The sequence below is a fragment of the Bufo bufo genome, chromosome 3 (assembly GCF_905171765.1).
Source record: "Bufo bufo chromosome 3, aBufBuf1.1, whole genome shotgun sequence".
Taxonomy (NCBI): Eukaryota; Metazoa; Chordata; class Amphibia; order Anura; family Bufonidae; genus Bufo; species Bufo bufo.
The window spans coordinates 388,762,315-388,787,469 of NC_053391.1; the positions used below are offsets into that span (position 1 = coordinate 388,762,315).

A 25,155-nucleotide genomic window follows, 5' to 3' on the forward strand; every position below is an offset into this window, starting at 1 on the left:
CTTCCTCTAAAACATTATGGGCTGGTGAGTTTTTTTTAGGGCACAAATAATTAGTTTAAAGGGGTTTTCTAGGATTACTATGATTTGTAACAAATATGCTCATGTAGCTGCCTACCTCATGTACATCTTCCCCTTCTGTTTTTCAATTTGGACTCTCCCCAGACTTCCAATGAGAGAATTGTACATTAAGAAATTCCCCATAAAAACTGGAAAACTAAAACACCTGCAGATGTCATCTGTAGAACTTTGGCTGCTGTTTATGGGAACCTGTATTTTCTCACTTTATCTAAGATGTAGACTATTGCAAAGCCCATGAGCAGTGCATGTAGCCTAAATCAGCAGTGGTTAAACCATTTTTGGGCAGTATTATAAGGGAGCCAGCAACATAATACTATTCAACATTATTCTAAAGCGCTCTGCCAGGAAAATCTAATTGCATCCACAAACAAAAACAAATGGAGAAAAACGAAAACCCTTAATTTGTATAAAAACTTCTAGCAAAGAAACTATTTACATATACTTAAAATACCAAAAGGGTAAACTTTGCACAATGTCTGATCCACTTATTTCATGTAGTTGTGTTCCAAAGGGCTGGCCTCAAACTTAACTACAGTTTTTCCTTTATGGCAAGAAAACCCATAAAACCACTGAAAAAAAAATGGTTTCTAGTAATTCTGCTGGAAACAAAATTATTTGGATGTTGAAAATACAGGACCATATTCATCAAGTCAATCAAAACATTAGTAACTTACTTTGCAAACTTTATGCAGAACTGAGTGAAATACTTTCGGGTAGACGCCAAGTTATCTCGAATAATAGGGACATTCTGCTTCACATGTAGAATAATTGAAGTAACATAGGGACTTTGATCACCAACATGTTCCACATTCTGCCACTGCATCTGTATAAAAAAAAAAAAAAAAAAAAAAAAAAAAAAAAAAACAGCAAATATTCAATATAAAAGGAGAAAATGTACTATAAAAGTAACACTGGATATTCCTAACAACTGAACACTGTAATGCGCAAATAAAAAGAGGGACTAATCAATGAAGGCCTTTATCTCAGGTCCTGTTTAATCACACCAATCCAGTCACTGTTCCTATTGATTTAAAAAAAATGAAGAACATTGGCCCAGATTTATTAACGTGTCTGCTCCAAAAAACAATCTACAAAAGTGGTGAAAATTTGCGCAATTTGGCACATCTAAGTTTTATACACTTTTTTCCAACATGCTCAACAAAGAAGTGGGGCTTAGAGGAGGCGGAAATTCATGGGAAAGGGCCGGGACCTAAAATGCGCCATTTTGCATCACAATTCGGGCGTAAATTCTGGCAGAATTTTTATTGTTTATTGTTTACTGTTGCCGGAGTTCCCTTTTTTTTTGTGGCATTAATGTGAATGATTACTACTGCTGGGGAAATGTATGATCTGCTGCAGCTTCCTGGTGATCGCATCAGATCATCAAGGGTTTCAGAAACAAATGTGGCTGAGCTCCCCTACTAGGCACAGCCAATGCCAATGGACAAAAATGCCAACTAGGGGGAAAAAAAAAACATGCCCTTCTTTTATCTCATACAATCTCTTTAAAGGGTTTGGTGCCGGAAATCCACTGTGTAGTGGACAGAGCTGGTAACTCATTGACTTCAATAGGCCTAGGCATTACAGTACTTGTAAAATCCCAGAAAACCCCTTTAAGTAATACCTTTCTGCAAATGCATCCATCAAATATCTGCGATATCATGTAAAAGACATGTGCATTAGATAAATATGTGTTCTGCATCTGAACAGATACACAGAATCCCATATTAATTCAGAGAGTAAAACTAGGACATATACAGGCAGATAGAGACGGCACCGATCTCTGTATTAATTCACTGTGAATAAAGGTAGGACATATGCAGGCAGATAGGAACTGCACTGATCTCTGTATTAATTCCCTGTGAATAAAGGTAGGACATATGCAGACAGATCGGGACGGCACCGATCTCTGTATTAATTCACTGTGAATAAAGGTAGGACATATACAGGCAGATCGGGACGGCACCGATCTCTGTATTAATTCACTGTGAATAAAGATAGGACATATACAGGCAGATAGGGACTGCACCGATCTCTGTATTAATTCACTGTGAATAAAGGTAGACATATACAGGCAGATAGGGACGACACCGATCTCTGTATTAATTCACTGTGAATAAAGATAGGACATATACAGGCAGATCGGGACGGCACCGATCTCTGTATTAATTAACTGTGAATAAAGATAGGACATATACAGGCAGATAGGGACTGCACCGATCTCTGTATTAATTTACTGTGAATAAAGATAGGACATATACCGTATTTTTCGCCCTATAAGACGCACCGGCCCATAAGACGCACCTAGGTTTTTGAGGAGGAAAATAAGAAAAAAAATATTTTTAACCAAAAGGTGTGCTTTTGGTGGGTTTTGAACTAATGGTGGTCTGTGCATGACACTACTATGGGGGATCTGTGGGTGGCACTGTTATGGGGGGGATCTGTGGATGGCACTGTTATGGGGGGGATCTGTGGATGGCACTGTTATGGGGGGGATCTGAGGGGGGCACTGTTATGGGGGGGATCTGAGGGGGGCACTGTTATGGGGGGGATCTGTGGGGGGCACTGTTATGGGGGGGATCTGTGGGGGGCACTGTTATGGGGGGTGATCTGTGGATGGCAATGTTATGGGGGGGGTGATCTGTGGATGGCACTGTTATGGGGGGGTGATCTGTGGATGGCACTGTTATGGGGGGGTGATCTGTGGATGGCACTGTTATGGGGGGGGGGGGGTGATCTGTGGATGGCACTGTTATGGGGGGTGATCTATGGATGGCACTGTTATGGGGGGGTGATCTGTGGATGGCACTGTTATGGGGGGGTGATCTGTGGATGGCACTGTTATAGGGGGGTGATCTGTGGATGGCACTGTTATAGGGGGGTGATCTGTGGATGGCACTGTTATGGGGAGGTGATCTGTGGATGGCACTGTTATGGGGAGGGTGATCTGTGGATGGCACTGTTATGGGGAGGGTGATCTGTGGATGGCACGTTTCACCCACAGATCCCCCACCCCATAACAGTGCCATCCACATATCCCCTACCCCATAACAGTGCCATCCACAGATCACCCCCCATAACAGTGCCATCCACAGATCTCCCCCCCCCCCCCTATAACAGTGCTATCCACAGATCTCCCCCCCCTTCCAAACAGTGCCATCCACATATCCCCCACCCCATAATAGTGCCATCCACATATGCCCTGGCCGGTGTCATGCAAATGTGGCGGGGCCGGTGCGGTCACTATACTCCGGCCCCACCGCTCACTCACTGCTTTATTGCCTTTCATTGAAGTTCCGATCCAATCCCCAGCCCCATCTGTACTACTTACTAAATGTCCTGTAGGCTGTAGCAGGCAGAGCAGGGCGGGCGGCCGGAACTCACTGATGTCACGTTCCTGCGCCGCCTACTTTATGAATGAAGTAGGCGGCGCAGGCACATGACGTCAGTGAGTTACGGCCGGCACACCGCCCTGCTCTGCCTGCTACATCCTACAGGACATTTAGTAAGTAGTAAGATGGGGCTGGGGATCGGAACTTCAATGAAAGGCCACATTTGCATGACACCGGCCCCTCCTCCCTCCAGCTGATACATCGCAGGCTAGTTTGAGATCTGCATTTATACAAGCAGACAAATAATGCGAGTTTGTAAGCGTTCGCGTGTTTGAGTTACAGTGTGTTACTTTAGATTACGTGACTTGAGATTCAGGGACTTTAGGAGGGGACTAAAGTAAGTTAGATTCTTATCACTGCACTATATTGTATTTTTCTCTTTTCTTGTGTAATCCCCATTTAGTATGTGTTCCATTATTGACAGCGCAGTCCAGTGCACATCTTGTCTAATGTATGCAGTTCTGGAAAAGCCATTTGAGGGTGCATATCTTTGTTCAAAATGTGAGAAAACTGCTTGTTTGGAATCGCACATCGAGTATATAAACTGGAGAATTTCAACACTAAGAAGCGTTGACAATTTGGAAAAGAGTTTGCTGCTCACTAAGCAGGCACTCTATGGGGTAGATGTGGGGGAGGGTGGTAGCGAGGAGGCTCAGGAAAGTGAGGTAGCTAGCTGGGTAACAGTTAGAAAGCAGGGTAGAGGGAAGAGTGCCAGGGAGGCTAGCCTTGATCTGACATACCCCGACAAGTTTACACGTTTGGCGGATGAGGGGGATGTCAGTTCAGGGAGAGCACTACTGCAGCCAGACACTTCCTCTGCCAGTCAGGGGAATGTCAGCTCCAGTAAGAGCAGGGCAGACCAGACAGGTGCTGGTAGTTAATCGGATAGTAATTGGAGACTCTATTAGGGGTACAGATAGGGCAATCTGTCACAAAAACCGGGATCCTTGAACGGTGTGCTGTCTTCCTGGCGCTCGAATTCGACATATCGCGGATCGGGTTGACAGATTACTGGGAGGGGCTGGAGAAGATCTAGCGGTCATGGTCCATATCGGAACCAATGACAAAGTTAGAGGTAGGTGAAGCATCCTTAAAAATTACTTTAGGGATTTAGGTCAAAAGCTTAGGGCAAGGACCTCAAAGGTAGTATTTTCCGAAATACTACAGATACCACGAACCACACAAGAAAGGCAGCGGGAGATTATGGAGGTTAACAAGTGACTCAAGAACTGGTGTAGGAAGGAGGGGTTTCGGTTACTGGAGAACTGGGTTGACTTCTCTGTTGGCTACAGGCTCTATCGTAGGGATGGGCTGCACCTCAATGGGGAAGGGGCAGCTGTGTTGAGGGAGAAGATGGCTAGAAGGTTGGAGGAGTGTTTAAACTAGGGAGGGGGGGGGGGGGGGGATTACGTTATAGGAGGGGAAGATAGAGACCTAAGGCAAGGTAATGGGACTGGGGTGGAATGGAGGGTGGGACTAGAACAGCTCAGAAGGAAAAGTGTAGGGTACAAAATATGTATGTATACTAATGCCAGAAGCCTGACTAAATAAACTGGGAAACTGGAATTAGTGATGTGTGAGGAGGACAATGTCATACTGGGAATAACAGACATGGCTGGATGATAGCTATGACTGGGCGGTTAATGTACAGGGTTACAGTCTGTTTAGAAAGGATAGCCAAAACCAGAGAGGGGGAGGGGTCTGCCTTTAAGTAAAGTCCTGGTTAAAGCCCACACTCCGGGAAGATATAAGTGAGGGTCATGAACATGTGGAGTCACTGTGAGTAGAGCTACATGGAGCTAAAAACAACAATAAATTACTAATAGGAGTTTACTATAAACCACCTAATATACCAGAGTCCACAGAAAATCTCCTACTAAACAAGATAGACGAGGCGGCAGATCATAATGAGGTGGTTATTATGGGGGACTTTAACTACCCAGATATAGACTGGGAAACTGAATCTTTTATATCTCATAAGGGAAACAGGTTCTTGGCAATAACCAAAGACAATTACCTTTCCTAACTGGTTCAGGACCCAACAAGAGGGACGGCCATACTGGACTTCGTATTAACCAATAGACCTGACAGAACAACAGATGTGCAGGTCGGGGGGCACCTGGGAAATAGTGACCAGAAAGTAATAACCTTTCAATTGTCATTCAAAAGAGTGTTTCTTCAGGGAGGAACAAAAATACCAAAAACTTCAAAAAGCTAAATTTAGCCAACTAAGAGAGGCCATAGGCCTAACTAACTGGGAAAAAGTCCTCAAAAATAAAAATACAGCCACAAAATGGGATATTTTAAAGCATCCTAAAATCTAATTGTGAGAGGTACAGCCAAACTAGAGACCGAGAGATTAATTGCCAAAGAGAGCAAAACTAACCCTAAAATGTTCTTCAATTATATAAATGGTAAAAAGTATAAATCTGAAGGTGTCGGCGGTTTACAGAGTCATGAGGGGATAGTTGCAGAGAGCGATGAGGAGAAAGCAAAGCTATTAAATATTTTTTTTCTCCACTGTATTCACTGAAGAAAATAAACTGTCAGATGAAATACAGGCAGATAGGGACTGCACCGATCTCTGTATTAAAGGGGTTGTCCGAAAATCTGATGGGCAGCGATATATAACTAAGCTAAGCAAGTTTTATGCCAAAAAAAATATCAATTTCCTCATTTCCCTGGTTCTTTTCTGGCCCTTTGTTTACATGCAATAAAAACAACCTATGCCCCTCCCCCTGCACTGCTAAGTAGTGAATACAAGTGCTGCCCTGAGTGACATGTCTGCCTGCTGGGAGACTCAGCAGCATGTTGTATGTGTAGAACTACAAGTCCCAGCTGTATAATGACACTGCTAATACACACAGGATCTTTCCCCTACCTTCTTACGCAATGCTCTCTCTAGTCTGTCAGCTCCAGTGCCTAGAATTGTCTCCTCACTGCCTGCTGCAGCTAGCCAGTCTGTTCAGCTGAAGGGGTTAAGAATCCTAGGTTAGAGCAGGCCGGCAGTGAAGGGGGCGTGGCCAGCACAGTGATGTCTCCTTTACAGGCTTGTAAACAAACTTTATCAGAGCAGGGAGAGAAGCTGACATCACAGGTCATGTGACCCTCAGTGAAATCTGAGAAACCAGCCACTGCAGATAAAGTGAGTTAATTGGAAAGCTGTTACATTTGCCCAGTTAGGAAACTAGAAAGAACAAAAAAATTACTCGGACAACCCCTTTAATTCACTGTAAATAAAAGGTAGAACACATACAGACAGATAGGGACGGCACCGATCTCTGTATTAATTCACTGTGAATAAAGATAGGACATATACAGGCAGATAGGGACTGCACCGATCTCTGTATTAATTCCATGTGAATAAAGGTAGGACATATGCAGACAGATAGGGACGGCACCGATCTCTGTAGGACGTATATGTGAGAGACTGGGACTGCATGGAGCTCTGTATTAATTCCCTGTGAATAATGGTAGGACATATGCAGACAGATAGGCACGGCACCGATCTCTGTAGGACGTATATGTGAGAGACTGGGACTGCATGGAGCTCTGTATTAATTCCCTGTGAATAAAGGTAGGACATATGCAGACAGATAGGGACTGCACCGATCTTTGTATTAATTCACTGTGAATAAAGATAGGACATATACAGGCAGATAGGGACTGTACCGATCTCTGTATTAATTCCATGTGAATAAAGGTAGGACATATGCAGACAGATAGGGACGGCAGCGATCTCTGTAGGACGTATATGTGAGAGACTGGGACTGCATGGAGCTCTGTATTAATTCCCTGTGAATAAAGGTAGGACATATGCAGACAGATAGGCACGGCACCGATCTCTGTAGGACGTATATGTGAGAGACTGGGACTGCATGGAGCTCTGTATTAATTCCCTGTGAATAAAGGTAGGACATATGCAGACAGATAGGCACGGCACCGATCTCTGTAGGACGTATATGTGAGAGTCTGGGACTGCATGGAGCACTGTATTGATTCCATGTGAATAAAGGTAGGACATATGCAGACAGATAGGCACGGCACCGATCTCTGTAGGATGTATATGTGAGAGTCTGGGACTGCATGGAGCACTGTATTAATTCCCTGTGAATAAAGGTAGGACATATGCAGACAGATAGGGACGGCACCGATCTCTGTAGGACGTATATGTGAGAGACTGGGACTGCATGGAGCTCTGTATTAATTCCCTGTGAATAAAGGTAGGACATATGCAGACAGATAGGCACGGCACCGATCTCTGTAGGACGTATATGTGAGAGTCTGGGACTGCACAGATCTCTGTATTAATTCCCTGTGAATAAAGATAGGACATATACAGGCAGATAGGGACTGCACCGATCTCTGTATTAATTCCATGTGAATAAAGGTAGGACATATGCAGACAGATAGGCACGGCAGCGATCTCTGTAGGACGTATATGTGAGAGACTGGGACTGCATGGAGCTCTGTATTAATTCCCTGTGAATAAAGGTAGGACATATGCAGACAGATAGGCACGGTACCGCTCTCTGTATTAATTCCCTATGAATAAAGGTAGGACATATGCAGACAGATAGGCACGGCAGCGATCTCTGTAGGACGTATATGTGAGAGACTGGGACTGCATGGAGCTCTGTATTAATTCCCTGTGAATAAAGGTAGGACATATGCAGACAGATAGGGACTGCACCGATCTTTGTATTAATTCACTGTGAATAAAGATAGGACATATACAGGCAGATAGGGACTGCACCGATCTCTGTATTAATTCCATGTGAATAAAGGTAGGACATATGCAGACAGATAGGCACGGCACCGATCTCTGTAGGACGTATATGTGAGAGTCTGGGACTGCATGGAGCACTGTATTAATTCCCTGTGAATAAAGGTAGGACATATGCAGACAGATAGGCACGGCAGCGATCTCTGTAGGACGTATATGTGAGAGACTGGGACTGCATGGAGCACTGTATTAATTCCCTGTGAATAAAGGTAGGACATATGCAGACAGATAGGCACGGCACCGATCTCTGTAGGACGTATATGTGAGAGTCTGGGACTGCATGGAGCACTGTATTAATTCCCTGTGAATAAAGGTAGGACATATGCAGACAGATAGGCACGGCACCGATCTCTGTAGGACGTATATGTGAGAGTCTGGGACTGCATGGAGCACTGTATTAATTCCCTGTGAATAAAGGTAGGACATATGCAGACAGATAGGCACGGCACCGATCTCTGTAGGACGTATATGTGAGAGTCTGGGACTGCATGGAGCACTGTATTGATTCCATGTGAATAAAGGTAGGACATATGCAGACAGATAGGCACGGCACCGATCTCTGTAGGACGTATATGTGAGAGTCTGGGACTGCATGGAGCACTGTATTAATTCCCTGTGAATAAAGGTAGGACATATGCAGACAGATAGGCACGGCACCGATCTCTGTAGGACGTATATGTGAGAGTCTGGGACTGCACAGATCTCTGTATTAATTCCCTGTGAATAAAGATAGGACATATACAGGCAGATAGGGACTGCACCGATCTCTGTATTAATTCCATGTGAATAAAGGTAGGACATATGCAGACAGATAGGGACGGCAGCGATCTCTGTAGGACGTATATGTGAGAGTCTGGGACTGCATGGAGCTCTGTATTAATTCCCTGTGAATAAAGGTAGGACATATGCAGACAGATAGGCACGGCACCGCTCTCTGTATTAATTCCCTATGAATAAAGGTAGGACATATGCAGACAGATAGGCACGGCACCGATCTCTGTAGGACGTATATGTGAGAGTCTGGGACTGCACAGATCTCTGTATTAATTCCCTATGAATAAAGGTAGGACATATGCAGACAGATAGGCACGGCACCGATCTCTGTAGGACGTATATGTGAGAGACTGGGACTGCATGGAGCACTGTATTAATTCCCTGTGAATAAAGGTAGGACATATGCAGACAGATAGGCACGGCACCGATCTCTGTAGGACGTATATGTGAGAGTCTGGGACTGCATGGAGCACTGTATTAATTCCCTGTGAATAAAGGTAGGACATATGCAGACAGATAGGCACGGCACCGATCTCTGTAGGACGTATATGTGAGAGACTGGGACTGCATGGAGCTCTGTATCAACCCTTTTTCCTAAAAGCTATGTTTAATACATGTGAAAGTCATAACAAGATGTGATGACACACTAGATCCATGCCAGTAAATAATCTCAGGTCTCCGCAGCACACAGGGATTATTTGTATTGTCTGTGATTACAACACAGCTATTAATGTCACTTTCTTTTCCCATTTTCATAATCCCAAAACATTTTTCCATTTTCTACAACAGAAAGTGGTTGGAAAATAGCTGTGAAGTGAGATTTTAGTTTATCATCTTTCTCCTAGTGCTTAGAGAAGCTGCAGCATGAAAATCCATTAAGGGAAAACTGAACTCCGCTGTGGCTGTTTTGCCCCTGTCAGAATACATTTTCTCATCAGGCCTTAAACGTCTTCCCCCTGGTGTTTTGCTTGGGCACATTCCAGGCAGTTTTCGACTGCTTCCATCCAACATACATAATAATAAAAAGCCAGCATCTGCAATTACTACCTGCTGATTGTAATTTGTCTGCACACAGGTGCCTGCCTGCCGCCTGCCTGGACTGATACTAGGGACTAATAATATCAGAAAAAAGCATATTACAAAGGGACTGGTGACATGACTTTGTCTGGCTGTCATTTTTTGCAAGCATTATTTCTGCAATAATCTGTTTTATCTCCACCTTCATATAAAACAACACAGAGATGTAGGCAAAATCCATTCTGAGCTCCACTTCTTTAAAAAAGAATTTAAAGGTGTCAAGCCTCATGCAGACGTCCGTGGAACACGGTCCGTGAAATACCAGACTGGCATTGCATGAGTGCATGGCGTCATAGCAACCAGTGACGCCGTGCGCTCCTCCAATGCCAGTTCGGTATCTCACGGACCGTGTTCCACGGACGTCTGCATGAGGCTTTATACAGGAAAAGAAAATGATGACCTATCCCTGCCAATCAGCTGTGTCCCAGTAGCTTTCCAAGCACAGCACCGTACATCATACAGCAGCAGTGCTTGGTATGGCAGTTTAGATGCATTGACTTGAAGGTGGTCGCACATGCTCAGTTCCATTATTTAACTGTAACCAATTGTCTCTATTGTTAGAGGCTGTTACAGTTACAGGGACAGAGGTGTAGCAGAAAGCACATGCCCCCTCTGCTGTGACCGAGAGAGAGCTACAGCAGAAAGGACATGACTTCTGAGAAAGGACATGCCCCGAGCTGTGACAGGGAGAGAGAGCTACAGCAGAAAGGACATGACTTCTGAGAAAGGACATGCCCCGAGCTGTGACAGGGAGAGAGAGCTACAGCAGAAAGGACATGACCTCTGAGAAAGGACATGACCTGAGCTGTGACAGGGAGAGAGCTACAGCAGAAAGGACATGACTTCTGAGAAAGCACATGCCCCGAGCTGTGACAGGTAGAGCTGCAGCAGAAAGGACATGACTTCTGAGAAAGCACATGCCCCGAGCTGTGACAGGGAGAGAGCTACAGCAGAAAGGACATGACTTCTGAGAAAGGACATGACCTGAGCTGTGACAGGGAGAGAGCTACAGCAGAAAGGACATGACTTCTGAGAAAGGACATGCCCCGAGCTGTGACAGGTAGAGCTGCAGCAGAAAGGACATGACTTCTGAGAAAGGACATGACCTGAGCTGTGACAGGGAGAGAGCTACAGCAGAAAGGACATGACTTCTGAGAAAGGACATGACCTGAGCTGTGACAGGGAGAGAGCTACAGCAGAAAGGACATGACTTCTGAGAAAGGACATGACCTGAGCTGTGACAGGGAGAGAGCTACAGCAGAAAGGACATGACTTCTGAGAAAGGACATGACCTGAGCTGTGACAGGGAGAGAGCTACAGCAGAAAGGACATGACTTCTGAGAAAGGACATGCCCCGAGCTGTGACAGGTAGAGCTGCAGCAGAAAGGACATGACTTCTGAGAAAGGACATGACCTGAGCTGTGACAGGGAGAGAGCTACAGCAGAAAGGACATGACTTCTGAGAAAGGACATGACCTGAGCTGTGACAGGGAGAGAGCTACAGCAGAAAGGACATGACTTCTGAGAAAGGACATGACCTGAGCTGTGACAGGGAGAGAGCTACAGCAGAAAGGACATGACTTCTGAGAAAGGACATGCCCCGAGCTGTGACAGGGAGAGAGCTACAGCAGAAAGGACATGACTTCTGAGAAAGCACATGCCCCCAGCTGTGACAGGTAGAGCTGCAGCCAAAATGACATGCCCCCTGAGAAATGACCAAACTGGTTTTATGCTAAAACAACGGAGACTAATCTAATAAGATAGTTTTTGAACTTACAAGTGGGGTCTGACCACAGGCGCAAAACTATTACTAGAGGCGTATTTGATTTGCAGCATGGTGATTTGAAGTCCTAAAAGCTTTTGGATTGGGAGAAAAATTCTTAAATTGAAATCTATCCTTTAAAAGGATCAACCCACGTGTATACACATAAGTAATATTATAGCAAAGGAAAAAGACAAGGATGTCCTCTGTCACCCCGGGTGGTTGGCCAGGTCACAGAGCCGTTAGCCGAGAGGGTATGAAGCAACAAAGAAATTAAAGGATTTGAGTATGGCATTTACTCTGATGCTGATTTTGCTATACAGATCAGTTACATAGAGCCATACACGCTTTCATAAGTGACTAGCATATGCATATTAATCATGTGTCTAATGACTAACAAACATATACAAGTCTCTTATGAAAGCGTATAGGGCTCTATGTAATTGACCTGAAAAGCAAAATCAGCATAGGTGGTCAACGGTCATGATTTTATTTCACCATCAGCTACAGCAGGCCACTTGGCTTTTATTTGAATCTCGCTTTGCCACGAGCTTACTGGGTCTCTCTGTAATAAAGTATAAATGTAAATATTTTATGGTTGGTTACATATCTGTTATTTATATGCAAAAGGGATAATGGTTATTAGATTCAGAAAAGGATACACAGTGATCTTCTCGTTCAATGTATGGAATGATATAGGTGACGGACCGGACCTTACCACCATGCTGAGGAGGAGGGGGGGTTCTTGCTAGTCACAAACAGTTGGCTGAAAAAAAAACTACTGGAGGACACACCACATGTGCAGGCCCTTCCAGTAGCATAAGTGCCCAAGCTGTACTGCTAAGCTGAGATTGGGGTTTAGCGAGCGATGTGGGTGGAGCTTATCCAGCTGATGGGGTTAGGGCTTAGCTGTAGAATGGGAGTGGGACTTAGCAGTGCAACCAGGGCCCCAGAAATGCCAAGTCTGCCCCTGCTTGCTGTAGTAGCTGCTTTGCAAGAATTTGTAGAAGTAATTTTCACTGCACCCTTTTATCTGGTGACTATTTCTTTATTGTTTTGGATCATTTTAAAGGGAAACCATCACCTCATAGTAATCCAAGTGCAGTGTCATATGTGCGCAGGTTTCCTGATTCAAGCTCTAGGCAGGGGAGATGTAATCTCACCTGGCCCGCTCTTCTCACATGTGTGTTGGCGCTTTGGGAATAGGCGCACACAGTACAGCCCTGATGTTTGCCAGGGCAGAAGTTGGTACTGCTCAGCCCTTACAAGCATCAGGGCTGTACTGTGTGTGTGTGTCAGTTCCCAAAGAGCCAATGCATGTGCGAGAAGACAGGGCCAAGTTAGATTACATCTCCCCTGTCTGGCCAGATCACTCAAAGCTGGCAGGGGGAGGGGGTCATCAATAAGGAGCAGGGCTTTCTATGAAAAAGAAATACCCTCATTCATTGCACCAAGTAGCTCATCTATCACAAAATCACAGATTTCTCAGGAAAGCAGGCAATGACCGAGATGGGGGAACCAGTGTTTGAATCAGAAGACCTGCACCCATCTGACACTGCACTTGGATTACTATGGAGGTATGTGGTGACAGATTTCCTTTAAAGGGAACCTATCACCACAAAATGCAGTTGAATCTGCAGGCAAATCTTGTAACTTATGCATTTAAACCTCCGCTCATTTTATGCATAAGAGTCGCGCGGCTGGTCCTCCTCAGCAATTGACCGCCTCCTCTGTATGCACAGTTAGCTGTCAGTCACCGAGCAGGACCACCCACATCACTGCTAAGCATAGAAAGAGCAGAGGTTTAAATGCATAAATTACACGTTTTCCTGCAAAACGATATTTATCAATCTTCTCAGCTCCTTCTGCCCTATAACATGCTGCCTGCATTTTGCCCCTTTAAGTTAAAAGTTTTTGAGTCGTTTTCAGTGCTAGCAAAAAGCAGGCATCCAGCTCCAACTAGACTTCTCTACTCACAAATGAGTTAATCTGGAACTCTTCTGGATGGCTGACTACATGAGAGAAAGACATCAGTATATGCCATCGTACCACACTGCGCATATTTCTGATATATTAATGTAGTGACAAGGAACTTTCCAATCAATTAGACCATGATTTCCTGGTATTGCTGACGACAGATTCTATATTTATTTTATGGTTCATATAAAGTGCTATCTTTTATATATCTCTATACCAGATCAGAGTCTGAGTGATCGGTGTGAAGGAGCTACAAGCTTATGCAAGTATGAGGAGGACACACACTGACTACAGAAACCTATTTGGCAAACGGCAGAGAAAAACATTGGCTTCTTTAAGTGGAAAATAATCTTAACGCTTTATATAATGCAGTTGAGCATGAAATGCACAGCTTTTCTTTTCCATGATTGTCTTAACGACAAAACTTTGTTAACTTGGAGGAGTTTAATAAATTGGCCATTTCAATCTTTTCCCCTCAATACATGGAGATTCAATATCATTAAATATAGCAACCAATAGGCTACTCATTTTTAATGTCACAGCTATGGACACCGATAAATGCTGCAGTATTGAATACTTCATTTTCAGACTCCCTGATGTTCAGTTTGCAACCTGCTCCTATCTTCATACTTATCTCATGTGGGTGTGTCCCTCTCAGTAATCCATGCTGAATCTGTATGCTCAGGATGATGATGCCATCACTAGCTCTCATACACAAGCTCAGCTTCATTCCTGGACTTAACTACTCTTCTACACCTCATAAGAGATCTTTTTCCTTGTGCCGACAGATACAAATGCTGAGAGGGAGTGTGACCCCCTTCCTCCCTGCAGAGTCTCCTCCCTTTACACTAATGGGATTGACCCCAAACTTTTCAGACTGCCTTGTGCTCTTCCTTCCTACCTACACTGTGATAGAGTACAAGCTTTAAGATACGGCAACCGTTAAGAGTAGGATGCTTTCCCCCTCTTCACACTATTATTAGCCATTTACAACCTCTTCTCCCTCTCTGCTGCTTATTTTAGGGGAGGCCTTTACACTTACAAATATCTGACCAATTTGAAGGATAGGCCATCAATCTTAAAACCATGGACAACCCCATTCAAGGTTCTGTAGTGGCAAAGTAAAAAACCTGATTTGAATTCCACTGAACTGCCGCGGCAAGACCTTAAACTGTCAGTTCATGCTCAGAAACTCTGTAATGTAGATGAAGTAAAAGGATCCTGCAAAGAAGAGTGAGTCAGAATCCCTCCACAGCTATGTAAAAGATTCATTGTAGGCAAGCCAAGGTTGGCACAACCAATTATTGGGCTTCGGGAGCCTTGTTCACATGGGTGATGTTGATTTTGAAGAAATCTTTATCTTCAATAAATGAAAGGATCATTTAAAAAGTGCATTTTGAGTTAACGCGTATTGTCTTTATCTTATATTAAAATGAGTTGGATTGTCATTTAATTATGACTTCTCAGAAGAAACAAAAGAAATCGTGTGGGGGCAAACACTTTTTCACAGAACTGTATGGCCCCAGTGTCACCAGGGTTCTCCACATGTCTAAAGCCGTTTCCTTGGTGAGCATAAGCTGAGGAGCAAAATCCCACACGTGCATACCTTGCTCATAGCAGTCAGCGCTGGATCACAAGCGGAGTCTAGATCTTGTACAAGAAGCTGAATGCTGTTCGATATTACTCTACAAGCACAAAAACACAGTTTAGGTTCTCTGTAAGTATCAAAAAAAAACAAACAATAAAAAACAAAATCAGATGAGCTGCTTGGCCCGACTTTGGAATTCCAAATCACACACCGCAATATTCAAGCACGGATGTAAATTTATGATGCCGATTGGCACATTTCATTAAGCATTTGATTTAAAACCACTTTATCTGTAATTTTAACATATTTTTCTAAGACTTACAAGTACATGTTATTTTTTTTAATAGAAACTAAAACAGTGTGTTTTTTAACTAGATACTGTGAAAAAAAAGCACCAAATGCTTTAGGATATCTGCAAGTTGCTCATCAATTATGTGCTTAATACATCTTAACGGGGTTGCCCGGTTTCATGACATCGATTACCTATATGATAATCAATATCACATTGGCAGGGGTCTGACTCCTGTCCCCTACTGCAAGAACTGTGTCCTCTTCAGTGATAAACCTGCACAACATCTACTTTGTAGCGGGGTGCAGATCTTCATTTCGTTGGCTTGAATAGGAGAGGACGAGGGGTCTACACTGCATCACCGCTATAATGTACTTCATTCCCTGCTGCTGATCGATGTGGACAAGGGACTTGGACCCCACCATCTGATACTGATAACCTATCCTGAGGATAGATCATCAATATCATGAAACCAGACAACCCCTTTGAAGGTGATCTTCTGCATTGGAATATGCATACCTCAAGTCACAGCAGAACAATATCCACAACAATAGCAATAAGCAGAGCAATTTCTTAAAGGAAACAACCTATATAATCACATCATTTATGTTAAAGGGGTACTCTAATCTCATAAAATGAAGGCATATCACTAGGATATGTCATAACTGTATAAAAATCAGAAGAGATTCTGACCTCTGGGGCCCCCACTGAATGAAGGGGTTTCTGTCCTGCGGAGTCTCCGCAGTCCTTCCCTACACAGCAGCAGCTGACTACGTCCTGTGCAAGAAAACTGCAGCACAGCTCAATTCAAGTAAAAAACTGTGAAAAACCATGAACGGGCTATGGAACTGAATCACCTTCTTTCTCAGGATCAGTGTCGGTGCCTGAGGTTGGCCCCTCGCTGATCATGAAGTAATGGCAGATACTAGCGATATACCATCACTTCATCAGACTCCACTTAGTTTTGGTGTAACTTTAAATGTGTCATAAAGACATATCAAAAGTTTTGAAAACTGAGCCCTGAGACCCCAACTGATCACTAGACCGTGGAGAGACAAGCACATACATATGCTCTGTCTCTCCTCAGAGCAGGAGACGGGCTAGAATAGAAGTCTATGGGCCTGTCTCGATTCAGTCTTCTGCACAATATTCTAAGGATGAGTGTGGGTCTCAGCATTAACAACTCCACCGATCAAAACTTTTAATATGTCTTTATGATATATGAACGGTTTTACCAAAGCTCAGTGACCCTTTAACCATCAAAACATTCTATGGAAACGTATATTGTTAGAGCAGGTAACCAAGTAGATTGTAAGATGCAAATCTGGTGTACTGAGGTTAGGCAACCAATGTGAAGGGCATAACAGAAGCACTTACATGTAACCGTATGTTCAGTGGTGGACAATATCCCAAGAAAATAAAGTCAAGCTTACGTGCTGAAAGTATCCATCTCTCCGGTTAGATTTATCCTTTCTGTGAGTGTCACATCTACTTTTTCTTTCAGCTTCTCTTCAAGCTATAAAAGAAAAATACACAAGAAGTCAACATTATAATAGCAATTATAGTTATAAAAAACAAACAAACGTCATAAACATGTTGTTTCGTCCACTTTAAAGGGGTTATCCAATTTCTGAAACAGCCCCCCCATGTGCCGGGCCCCTCAGCCGCTGCTGCTTCTCCCTGTACACGGATGAAAACACCTGGTGTCGGGGGGAAGGGGGGGAGCAGCCAATAGCAGGCGGGGACGGGGGGGTGCCTCCCTAGCATCACTCGCGATGCTAGGGAGGCTCGTCCCCGTCTGCCATTGGCTACTCGTTCTCCCCCCCCCCCCCGACACCGGATGTTTTAATTCGTGTACAGGGAGAAGCAGCAGCGGCTGAGGGGCCCGGCACATGGGGGGGCTGTTTCAGAAATTGGATAACCCCTTAGTTAAAAAATTCGTTTGTATATGAGGTATGTCTTTTTACTTCATTATTTTATTTTATTAAATTACATTTTATTATTTTTATGACATTTATCTTTATTATTTTACACAAGAGGGTCATAGGAGGGCCAGCATTTCACACACCACAACATCGCCAGAGCAAATGGTGGGTGCAGTGTATTTGAGCGGGGGAGAAAGTGATTTGCCTGGTCACATGACCCTCCATCAGCAACCATTTTATAGACAGGACCTGTGAAAGGCACAAAAGTCTTGGCCAACAAGGTTCATACTGAACTTTACAAATGAAGTCCCGGTTTGGGTAATTTTTATTATTTTCCGTTTAATATGGTTATATCGGAAAATAAAAGCATTCTTAAGACAGAATGCAAAAGAATATGGCCACTTACAGGTAAAAACCCCCCCAAAACAACTCATTGCGCACCTCGCAGGTCCTGCTGAATGAAGATCGAAGAGACTGCTGCATCGCCATCAAGTGGATGAGGCAAGTTTTTTTTATACTTTTTTTAACCCCTAAATGGCCATATTCTTTTGCATTCCGTCTTAAAAATGCTATTATTTTTCAATATAACCATGTTATAACAGAAAATAATAAAGTGAAGTTCAGGTCCCCATTGACTTCAAAGGGGTTTGGGGCCAATTTGAACCTGAACTTTCACAGGTTCGCTCATCCTTAGTCCCAAACATAATATGTGTAAAACCAAAGTATCACATACAAAAGATACTGTATTCAATATGAGCACCTGTTGTGTGGTAGCCAGACAGTACTCCGCTGTACTCAGAATACTGCAGATTAAGCAAAGTTCTTCTGTGGTGAACTTGGAGACTTCAGAGCCTTCTTTTTCCTTGAGAAGACTACTGATCGTGAGTCCAGTACTCATGCTGCTGGTTCTAGTGAGAAAAGGGGCCAATAAATTATACTGAACTTCCAGCAAGAGATCTAATAAATATTCATAATGTTAAGAAAAACCACAGTCACATTTTATTTTAGTTTTCAAAGGTCCTACACTAAACAAAGGGTTAAATAGCCTTAGAAGATAGAACTACCACTGAATTTGAGTCCACTTCAGTACACAAGGTCTAAGAACCATGCTGCTTGGATTGAAACCCAAATAAAGGGTCCATGTGCTGTATATTAATGTATAATGAGAGGACTTCTAAACTCCACGATATATTGGGGGACTCCTACATGCTTCAGGGCATGAACCCACCCTGGTGGGCTTACTGTAGGGGAATGCCAGTAGAAAGATACAAATTACATATTCGGAATTTGTGCCTTTTGAGCTATCCAGCCGTAATAGGAATTTAGGGGGGGGGGGGGGTTCCAAATTCTTTTCAAGTTATCCCCTAAAATGAAAGATACGGCCGAAGGAGGCGGAGCTCCAAATAATTAATTCCCAAAACAAAAGAGGGTGATGCTCAGTGATCTGCCATCAGACATATCCCTAACCCTATCCCTTGTACATGTGACATTAGTTCTTTTCCAGATACATCTGTGGTTCAGCATTTTTAACACACTTTCTGGCCCATTCCATAGACACATACATGTTAAAAGATACTACTGTATAGAAAACCAGAAAACATTTTCGGGAAGTATACTTTCAAAACATTCCCTTGCTTGATGCTCTCAGAAAACGCATGAGATATATAATCCTACAAACTAGAGCAGGGTTCAGCAACCTTCGGCACTCTAGCTGCTGTGAAACTATAACTCCCAGCATGCAAATATGCTCGGCTGCTCTTCTAACTCCCATAGAAGTGAATGGAGCATTCTGGGAGTGGTAGTTTCTGAACAGCTGGAGTGCCGGAGGTTGCTGGTCCCTATGGTCCAGCAGCATTGTGCCAAATGGGAAAAATAAATAAGAAGAAGAGGGCCACATACAGTGTGTGTATATATATATATATATATATATGTGTGTATATACTAGCAGAAGGACCCGCCTTCACACGGGTATATTTTATCTATTTCATTTAATGTTTATCTGTGTTGTTAAAAGATATCGACAGTATCCCCCATAACAGTGAACTCCACAGTCCCCCACCCCTTAACACTGCCCCCCCCCCACAGTGCCCCGCCACTTTAAAATGGGACCTCCACAGCAGCCCATCCCCTTAACTTTGACCTTAATAGCAGCCCGCCCCTTTAACAGTGAGTTTCACAGCACCCCACTCTCTTGACAGTGACCCGCCTCCTTAACAGTGACCTCCTCAGTACCCCACTCCCTTAACAGTGACCTTTTACAGCGATGCCAGCAGATACAGCAGGGGCCCGGCTATCAGGGACTGCCGGGCCCCTGCAGTGATTGGGCGCTCCAGTGCCCGCACGATCACCATGATGTAATAGTACATCAAAATGCGGCAAGTCACTTGCCGCCATGACGTACTATTACGTCAAATGTTGGGAAGGGGTTAGGGAACATCTGCTGTAAAGTTTTCTGTCCGTGCCTCCGCACTGCAAAAAAAGTAGCGCACTGCAATTTGCGGTCCACAGCACGGGCAAGGCTGGCCCACGTTCGTGTGCATGAGCCCTGAGATATACTACAAACTGTTAGGCTACCCATACACAATGCGGTTCGGCAGTGGACCAGCATGTAGATCATTGTTCTGATTTATTCCAGGCTGGGTGTGTCCTTTCTTAAGGGGCTTGGCCTTTCTTCTGCAGCTCTCTTCCTGTAACTGCCACAGCTTCTACCAGAACATATGGAGTGAGATGGATAGAGAAATAAGGAAAAGAACAAAGAGCAGGTGGCAATATACAGACACATTTTATTGAACGGCTTAGTGGCTTAAAGACCGGACCCCTTAAAGACCGGACCTCTTTTCATTTTAGATTTTTCCTCCCCATGTTCCAATAGCCATAATTTTTTTATTTTTCCATTCGCAGCTATAGGAGTGCTTATTTTTGGTGGGACAAGATGCATTTTTAATGCCACCATTTAATTTACCATGTCTTGCATTAGAAAACGGTAAAAAAAAAAATTCTGTGTGTGGCAAAATTATAAAAAAACAAAACTGAACTGAACTCCACCAAGGTTTCTGGGGTTTTGACATCACTATGCACTAAAAATGACCTGATGTCCTTATTCTGCGGCTCAATACGAATGCGGCGATAACTTGATAACTTGAACAGTTTTTTATTTTTACTACTTTAAAAAAAATAAAAACCTTTAGAAAAATCTAAATTTTCTTTGCATCGCCATATTCTGACAGCCATAACTTTTTATATTTTAGTCTACAGAGCTGTATAAGGGCTTACCGTATTTTTTGCGTAACAAACTGTAGTTCTTATTGATACCATTTTTGTAATTTGTACGATGTTTTAATCACCGTTATTCCATTTTTTGACAAGATGAAAAAAAAGGGCAAATCGCGTGTTTTTCATTTTTTTTTTTTCTGTTACAGTGTTCACCACACGGGAATTTATTTTAAATATTTGAATAGTTCAGACGTTTCTGGATGGGGTGATGCCCAATATGTTTATTTTTTTATTGTTTATATATTTTTATATGTAAAATTGGGAAAGGGGGGTGGTTCAAACTTTTAATATATTGGTGTTTTTATTTTTTTTACTTTTTGTTTTTATATAACTTTAAGCCCCCATAGGGGCCTAGTACATGGGATCTTTTAATCCCCTCTCCTATTCACCCTAATAGAGATCTATTACGGTGAATAGGATTTTTACTCACTCCATTGTGAGCTGTGCCTAGTGCAGAGCTCAGCATGGAGAACGCAATGGCAGGCCTGGATCGCTTCAGAAGCGTCCAGGCTGCCATGGCAACTGATCGGAGCCCCGCAATTTCACTGTGGGAGCTCTGATCGGAAACCGCATCCCTCTGCCTTCATTCAGGTGCCGCGATCAGGGGTTAAATGACGGAGGTGGCGCGTTCGCCACTTCCCGTCAGTGCAGCCGCGTGTGGAGCAGGGAATGCCGAAGTTAACCCCTTCCCGACATCCGCCGTACATGTACAGCGGATGTCGAGTCTTTAAAGACTGTGTCCGCTCTGGATCAGAGCAAGCATCATAGCTACCGGACACCTGCTGTTTCATACAGCAGACACTCATGGCTAATGTCTGTGATTAGCGGTATGCCGATTCTGGACTTTAACCCCTCAGATGCCGTGGTCAAGTGTGACCACAGCATCTGAGAGGCCGGAAAACCGTAAGTTTGCAGGTAGGAATACCTCCCCCAGGCAAAGATCGGGGAAACTGTTCCATGTAAATAATGAGCCTGAGCCTGTACTAGGCTTCCAAGCTCCTTACTTGTATATTAAAATTCAGGCCAGCATGTTGCAGCACTGAATTCTAATAAATCGATTTCTGTATAGGATAATAGAGAAAATTCCATTACTCTAAACAAATAGGAATTTGATGATTGCATGTTGTGGTCCACTTGGGGACCTAAAAAAAAGTAAAAAAAAGTAAAAAAAATAAAACAAATTCAAATCACCCCCTTTCAAAGTCAAAATAAAAATAAACAATAAAAAAAAACATGGGCACGAACGCATATTAAAATATAAATAAACTTATCCCATATGGTGATTTGCATAACAGAAAAAAAATAAAAGGCCAATTTGCTATTTTTTCATCACTTAAAATAGAATAAAAAGTGATCAATAAGTCATAAACACCCCAAAATGTTATTAACAAAAACTACAGATTGTTTTGCAAAAAATTAGCCCCCACACATCTCCATACACTTTTCTATATAAAAGTATGGCTGTTGGAATATGGAGATGAAAGGAAAAAAAATAACTTTTTCAAAAGTTTTTTTTTTTCCAGTATTAAAAAGCAAGAAAAATAACTTTTTAATGTATGGCTCTGAGAAGGCAGGGAGCGAAAAACTAAAAAACTGAAAATCGCTGCATCAGGAAAGGGTTAACGAGGGAGATTTATTAAGCCTCTGTTTTGGAAAAATGGGGGCAAAAAGCTGCAAATTTTTGTGTAAGCCACGTTTTGGGCTGTGCTCGGCATTTTTGTAAAGTGGGCTGGGTGTATGCAAGAGGGGGTGGGACCTAGGCAGCCATACACATTTATTATAATTTACGCCAGAAAAGTAGCGTAAATTATATCTGAAATCTATGCCAGCTTCTAGGTGACGTAGATTTCAGAGCTGGCGCATGGATGGCTAGGGATGCGCAACAATTATTAAGATGCATGCGCCCCCTGAATATGTGGTACATCTGACGTCAGCGGACCACAGACTAAAACCAGCATATAAAACTTCTGCCAATGTGTCCTGATGCTGCTGATAATTCATTCGGTAAGGGCCTAAGGGCTCATGCACACGACCGTATGTATTTTGCGGTCTGCAAAAAATATGGATGACGTCCGTGTGCATTCTGTATTTTGCGGAACAGAACAGCTGGCCCCTGATAGAACAGCACTATCCTTGTCCGTGATGCGGACAATAATAGGACATGTTCAATCCCTTTGCGGAACGGACATACGAAAATAGAATGCACACGGAGTAACTTCTGTTTATAAATTTTTTTTTGCGGACCCATTGAAATGAATGGTTCCGCATACAGTCCGCAAAAACGGAATGGAAAGAAAATACGTTCATGTGCACGAGCCCTAACAGGTAGATTTCGACAGTCTGTCATTTCCTCCCTCTTTAGTTCTACACAGCCCATGGTCTTATTTTTACAGATGACAGAGTAGCCTCTTCCTTCGTCTCATGTCCAGGGTATATTTTTTTCAGAAGCGGCAGATGTTATTAAGACGGCGGAGGAGACCATAGTCCAGGTATGCCTTTTTCAGTCCCGGAGAAAGAAAATACGTTTTTGGAGTTTCGCAGTGGAAAGGAATCCACTGGTCTCTTGCTGAAAGTTAAAAAGAAGCCTGCACCTTTCCAACTAGCCCAACAGTCCCCACCCTCCCTCGTCTTACCAGAGCAACGATTTATTGGACTGCACGACTACTACTACATTTAGCAACAGACATCACATGTGTGCAGGAGAACAGACGACTTCCTTACCGCACCGTTATATGTGGGGAATTTACAAGCCAGCTGAGCGGTGAGACATTTATAAGGTGACACACGACTTAGACACCGCTGCTAAACTACTACTTTGTGTCTGCAGCTTGTAACACCTAAAAGGAGCATGCTGTCAGCGTGTCTGACAACCCAGACTTGTGAAATGCTAAGCTGTCGACAAAACAGACAAAAAGAAACAAACATATTAAACACTCACCACTGCTGTCACTACAACTTACGTGTAAGGCAAGAATAAGAATAGTATGGGTTATTTTCCACCAGAGTATCTGTCAGGTTTTACCGTCAACGACCGGCTAGGCCAGTGACTACCAAACTTATCATCATAGTGGAGCCCTCCAAAATTGGTTCCACTTATGGGGACCACTCAAAAAGTTTAGTGTAGCAACTAAAACATTTCATGAAATTAATCTGCCGTTCCTATAGTTAGGATCCATGCACTTGACCATATTTTCGGTTTGCATTTGATTTGCATTCATGTCCGTTCTGCCACCCCGCAAAAAAAAAAAAATAACGTCCTATGCTTGTTCTTTTTGAGGACAAAAATAGGCATTTGTAAAGGGAAATGAGGGATGTACACAGCCGTGTTTTGCGGACCTCAAAAACGGATAAGGCCTAAGAGCTAAGCCTGAGAGCTATTGTTGCTGCGGTTTTCTGGAGAACCTCTGATTAGACTAAAGTTATTTGGAATGTAGAATTACAGTGCATAAATACCCTCCGACTCTAATCATCCTTAAAGGGGTTCTCTGGGAGTAAGATATTCATTACCCATCATCAGGCCATGTGACAGATGAACGCAACGACATTGGAATAGGAAGGGGCTGCGGCGTCCCCCTCCTCAAACAGCTGATCGGCAGGGATTCCGTCAGTTAAATGACCTATCTTTAGGATGAATGCAAAACTGGAATAAGTTACCTGTCTGTAATGAACATTTCTATATAAGTTGGGGAGAACAAAAACTACCATTGGTCATTATCGGAGGCTATGTATGTCGGGGAGGAACCCACATGTTAACATGCAAAAAAAAATTTGGGGGAGGATAAATGTCTGAATTTGCTTACTGTCGCTAGATAGCAATAGTACTTACTTAAAAAAAGGGATGCCTCACAAATACTTGCCCTTTAGGGCACATGCATGTCATGGGCAGGTACCACCGCGTCGCAGGCCCTGCCATGTATTGCACGGTCAGCCATTCTTGTTAATGTCAAGCATGTAATATGATATTACCCCTGCAGCTACAAGAGGTTCAACTGAAAAAAGGGGTTGTCTTGATTAGAGGCCTTTAAGGCCAGCAAACAAAGGACTAGATTTGCATACCACAGATGAAAGCGTTCTGCACATGTACGGCGTTTTTACACTTTTAATGCTTGTTAAACTGGAATGCTTTACTGTTAATTCAACACAGACTGAGGTTTACAGCAAGCACGTATTACTCTAATACAGAACCGGATCAAGAACATAACTTACTCCAGCAGAATTCACACAGGGAAGTATA

At 43.3% G+C, this 25,155-nt stretch overlaps 1 protein-coding gene across 2 annotated transcripts in view; it reads right to left on the reverse strand.

Moving 5' to 3' along the window:
* The window catches only part of VPS53 (VPS53 subunit of GARP complex), a 175,439-nt gene that overhangs the window by 40,122 nt on the left and 110,162 nt on the right, over positions 1–25,155 (reverse strand). For both annotated transcript variants that reach the window (XM_040424767.1, XM_040424768.1), the window contains 4 exons: positions 18,409–18,556; positions 17,157–17,239; positions 15,453–15,531; positions 753–901 (listed from right to left, as the gene is read on the reverse strand). In XM_040424767.1, the coding sequence (XP_040280701.1) occupies positions 753–901; positions 15,453–15,531; positions 17,157–17,239; positions 18,409–18,556 (459 nt within the window). The remainder of the gene's footprint in view (positions 1–752; positions 902–15,452; positions 15,532–17,156; positions 17,240–18,408; positions 18,557–25,155) is intronic.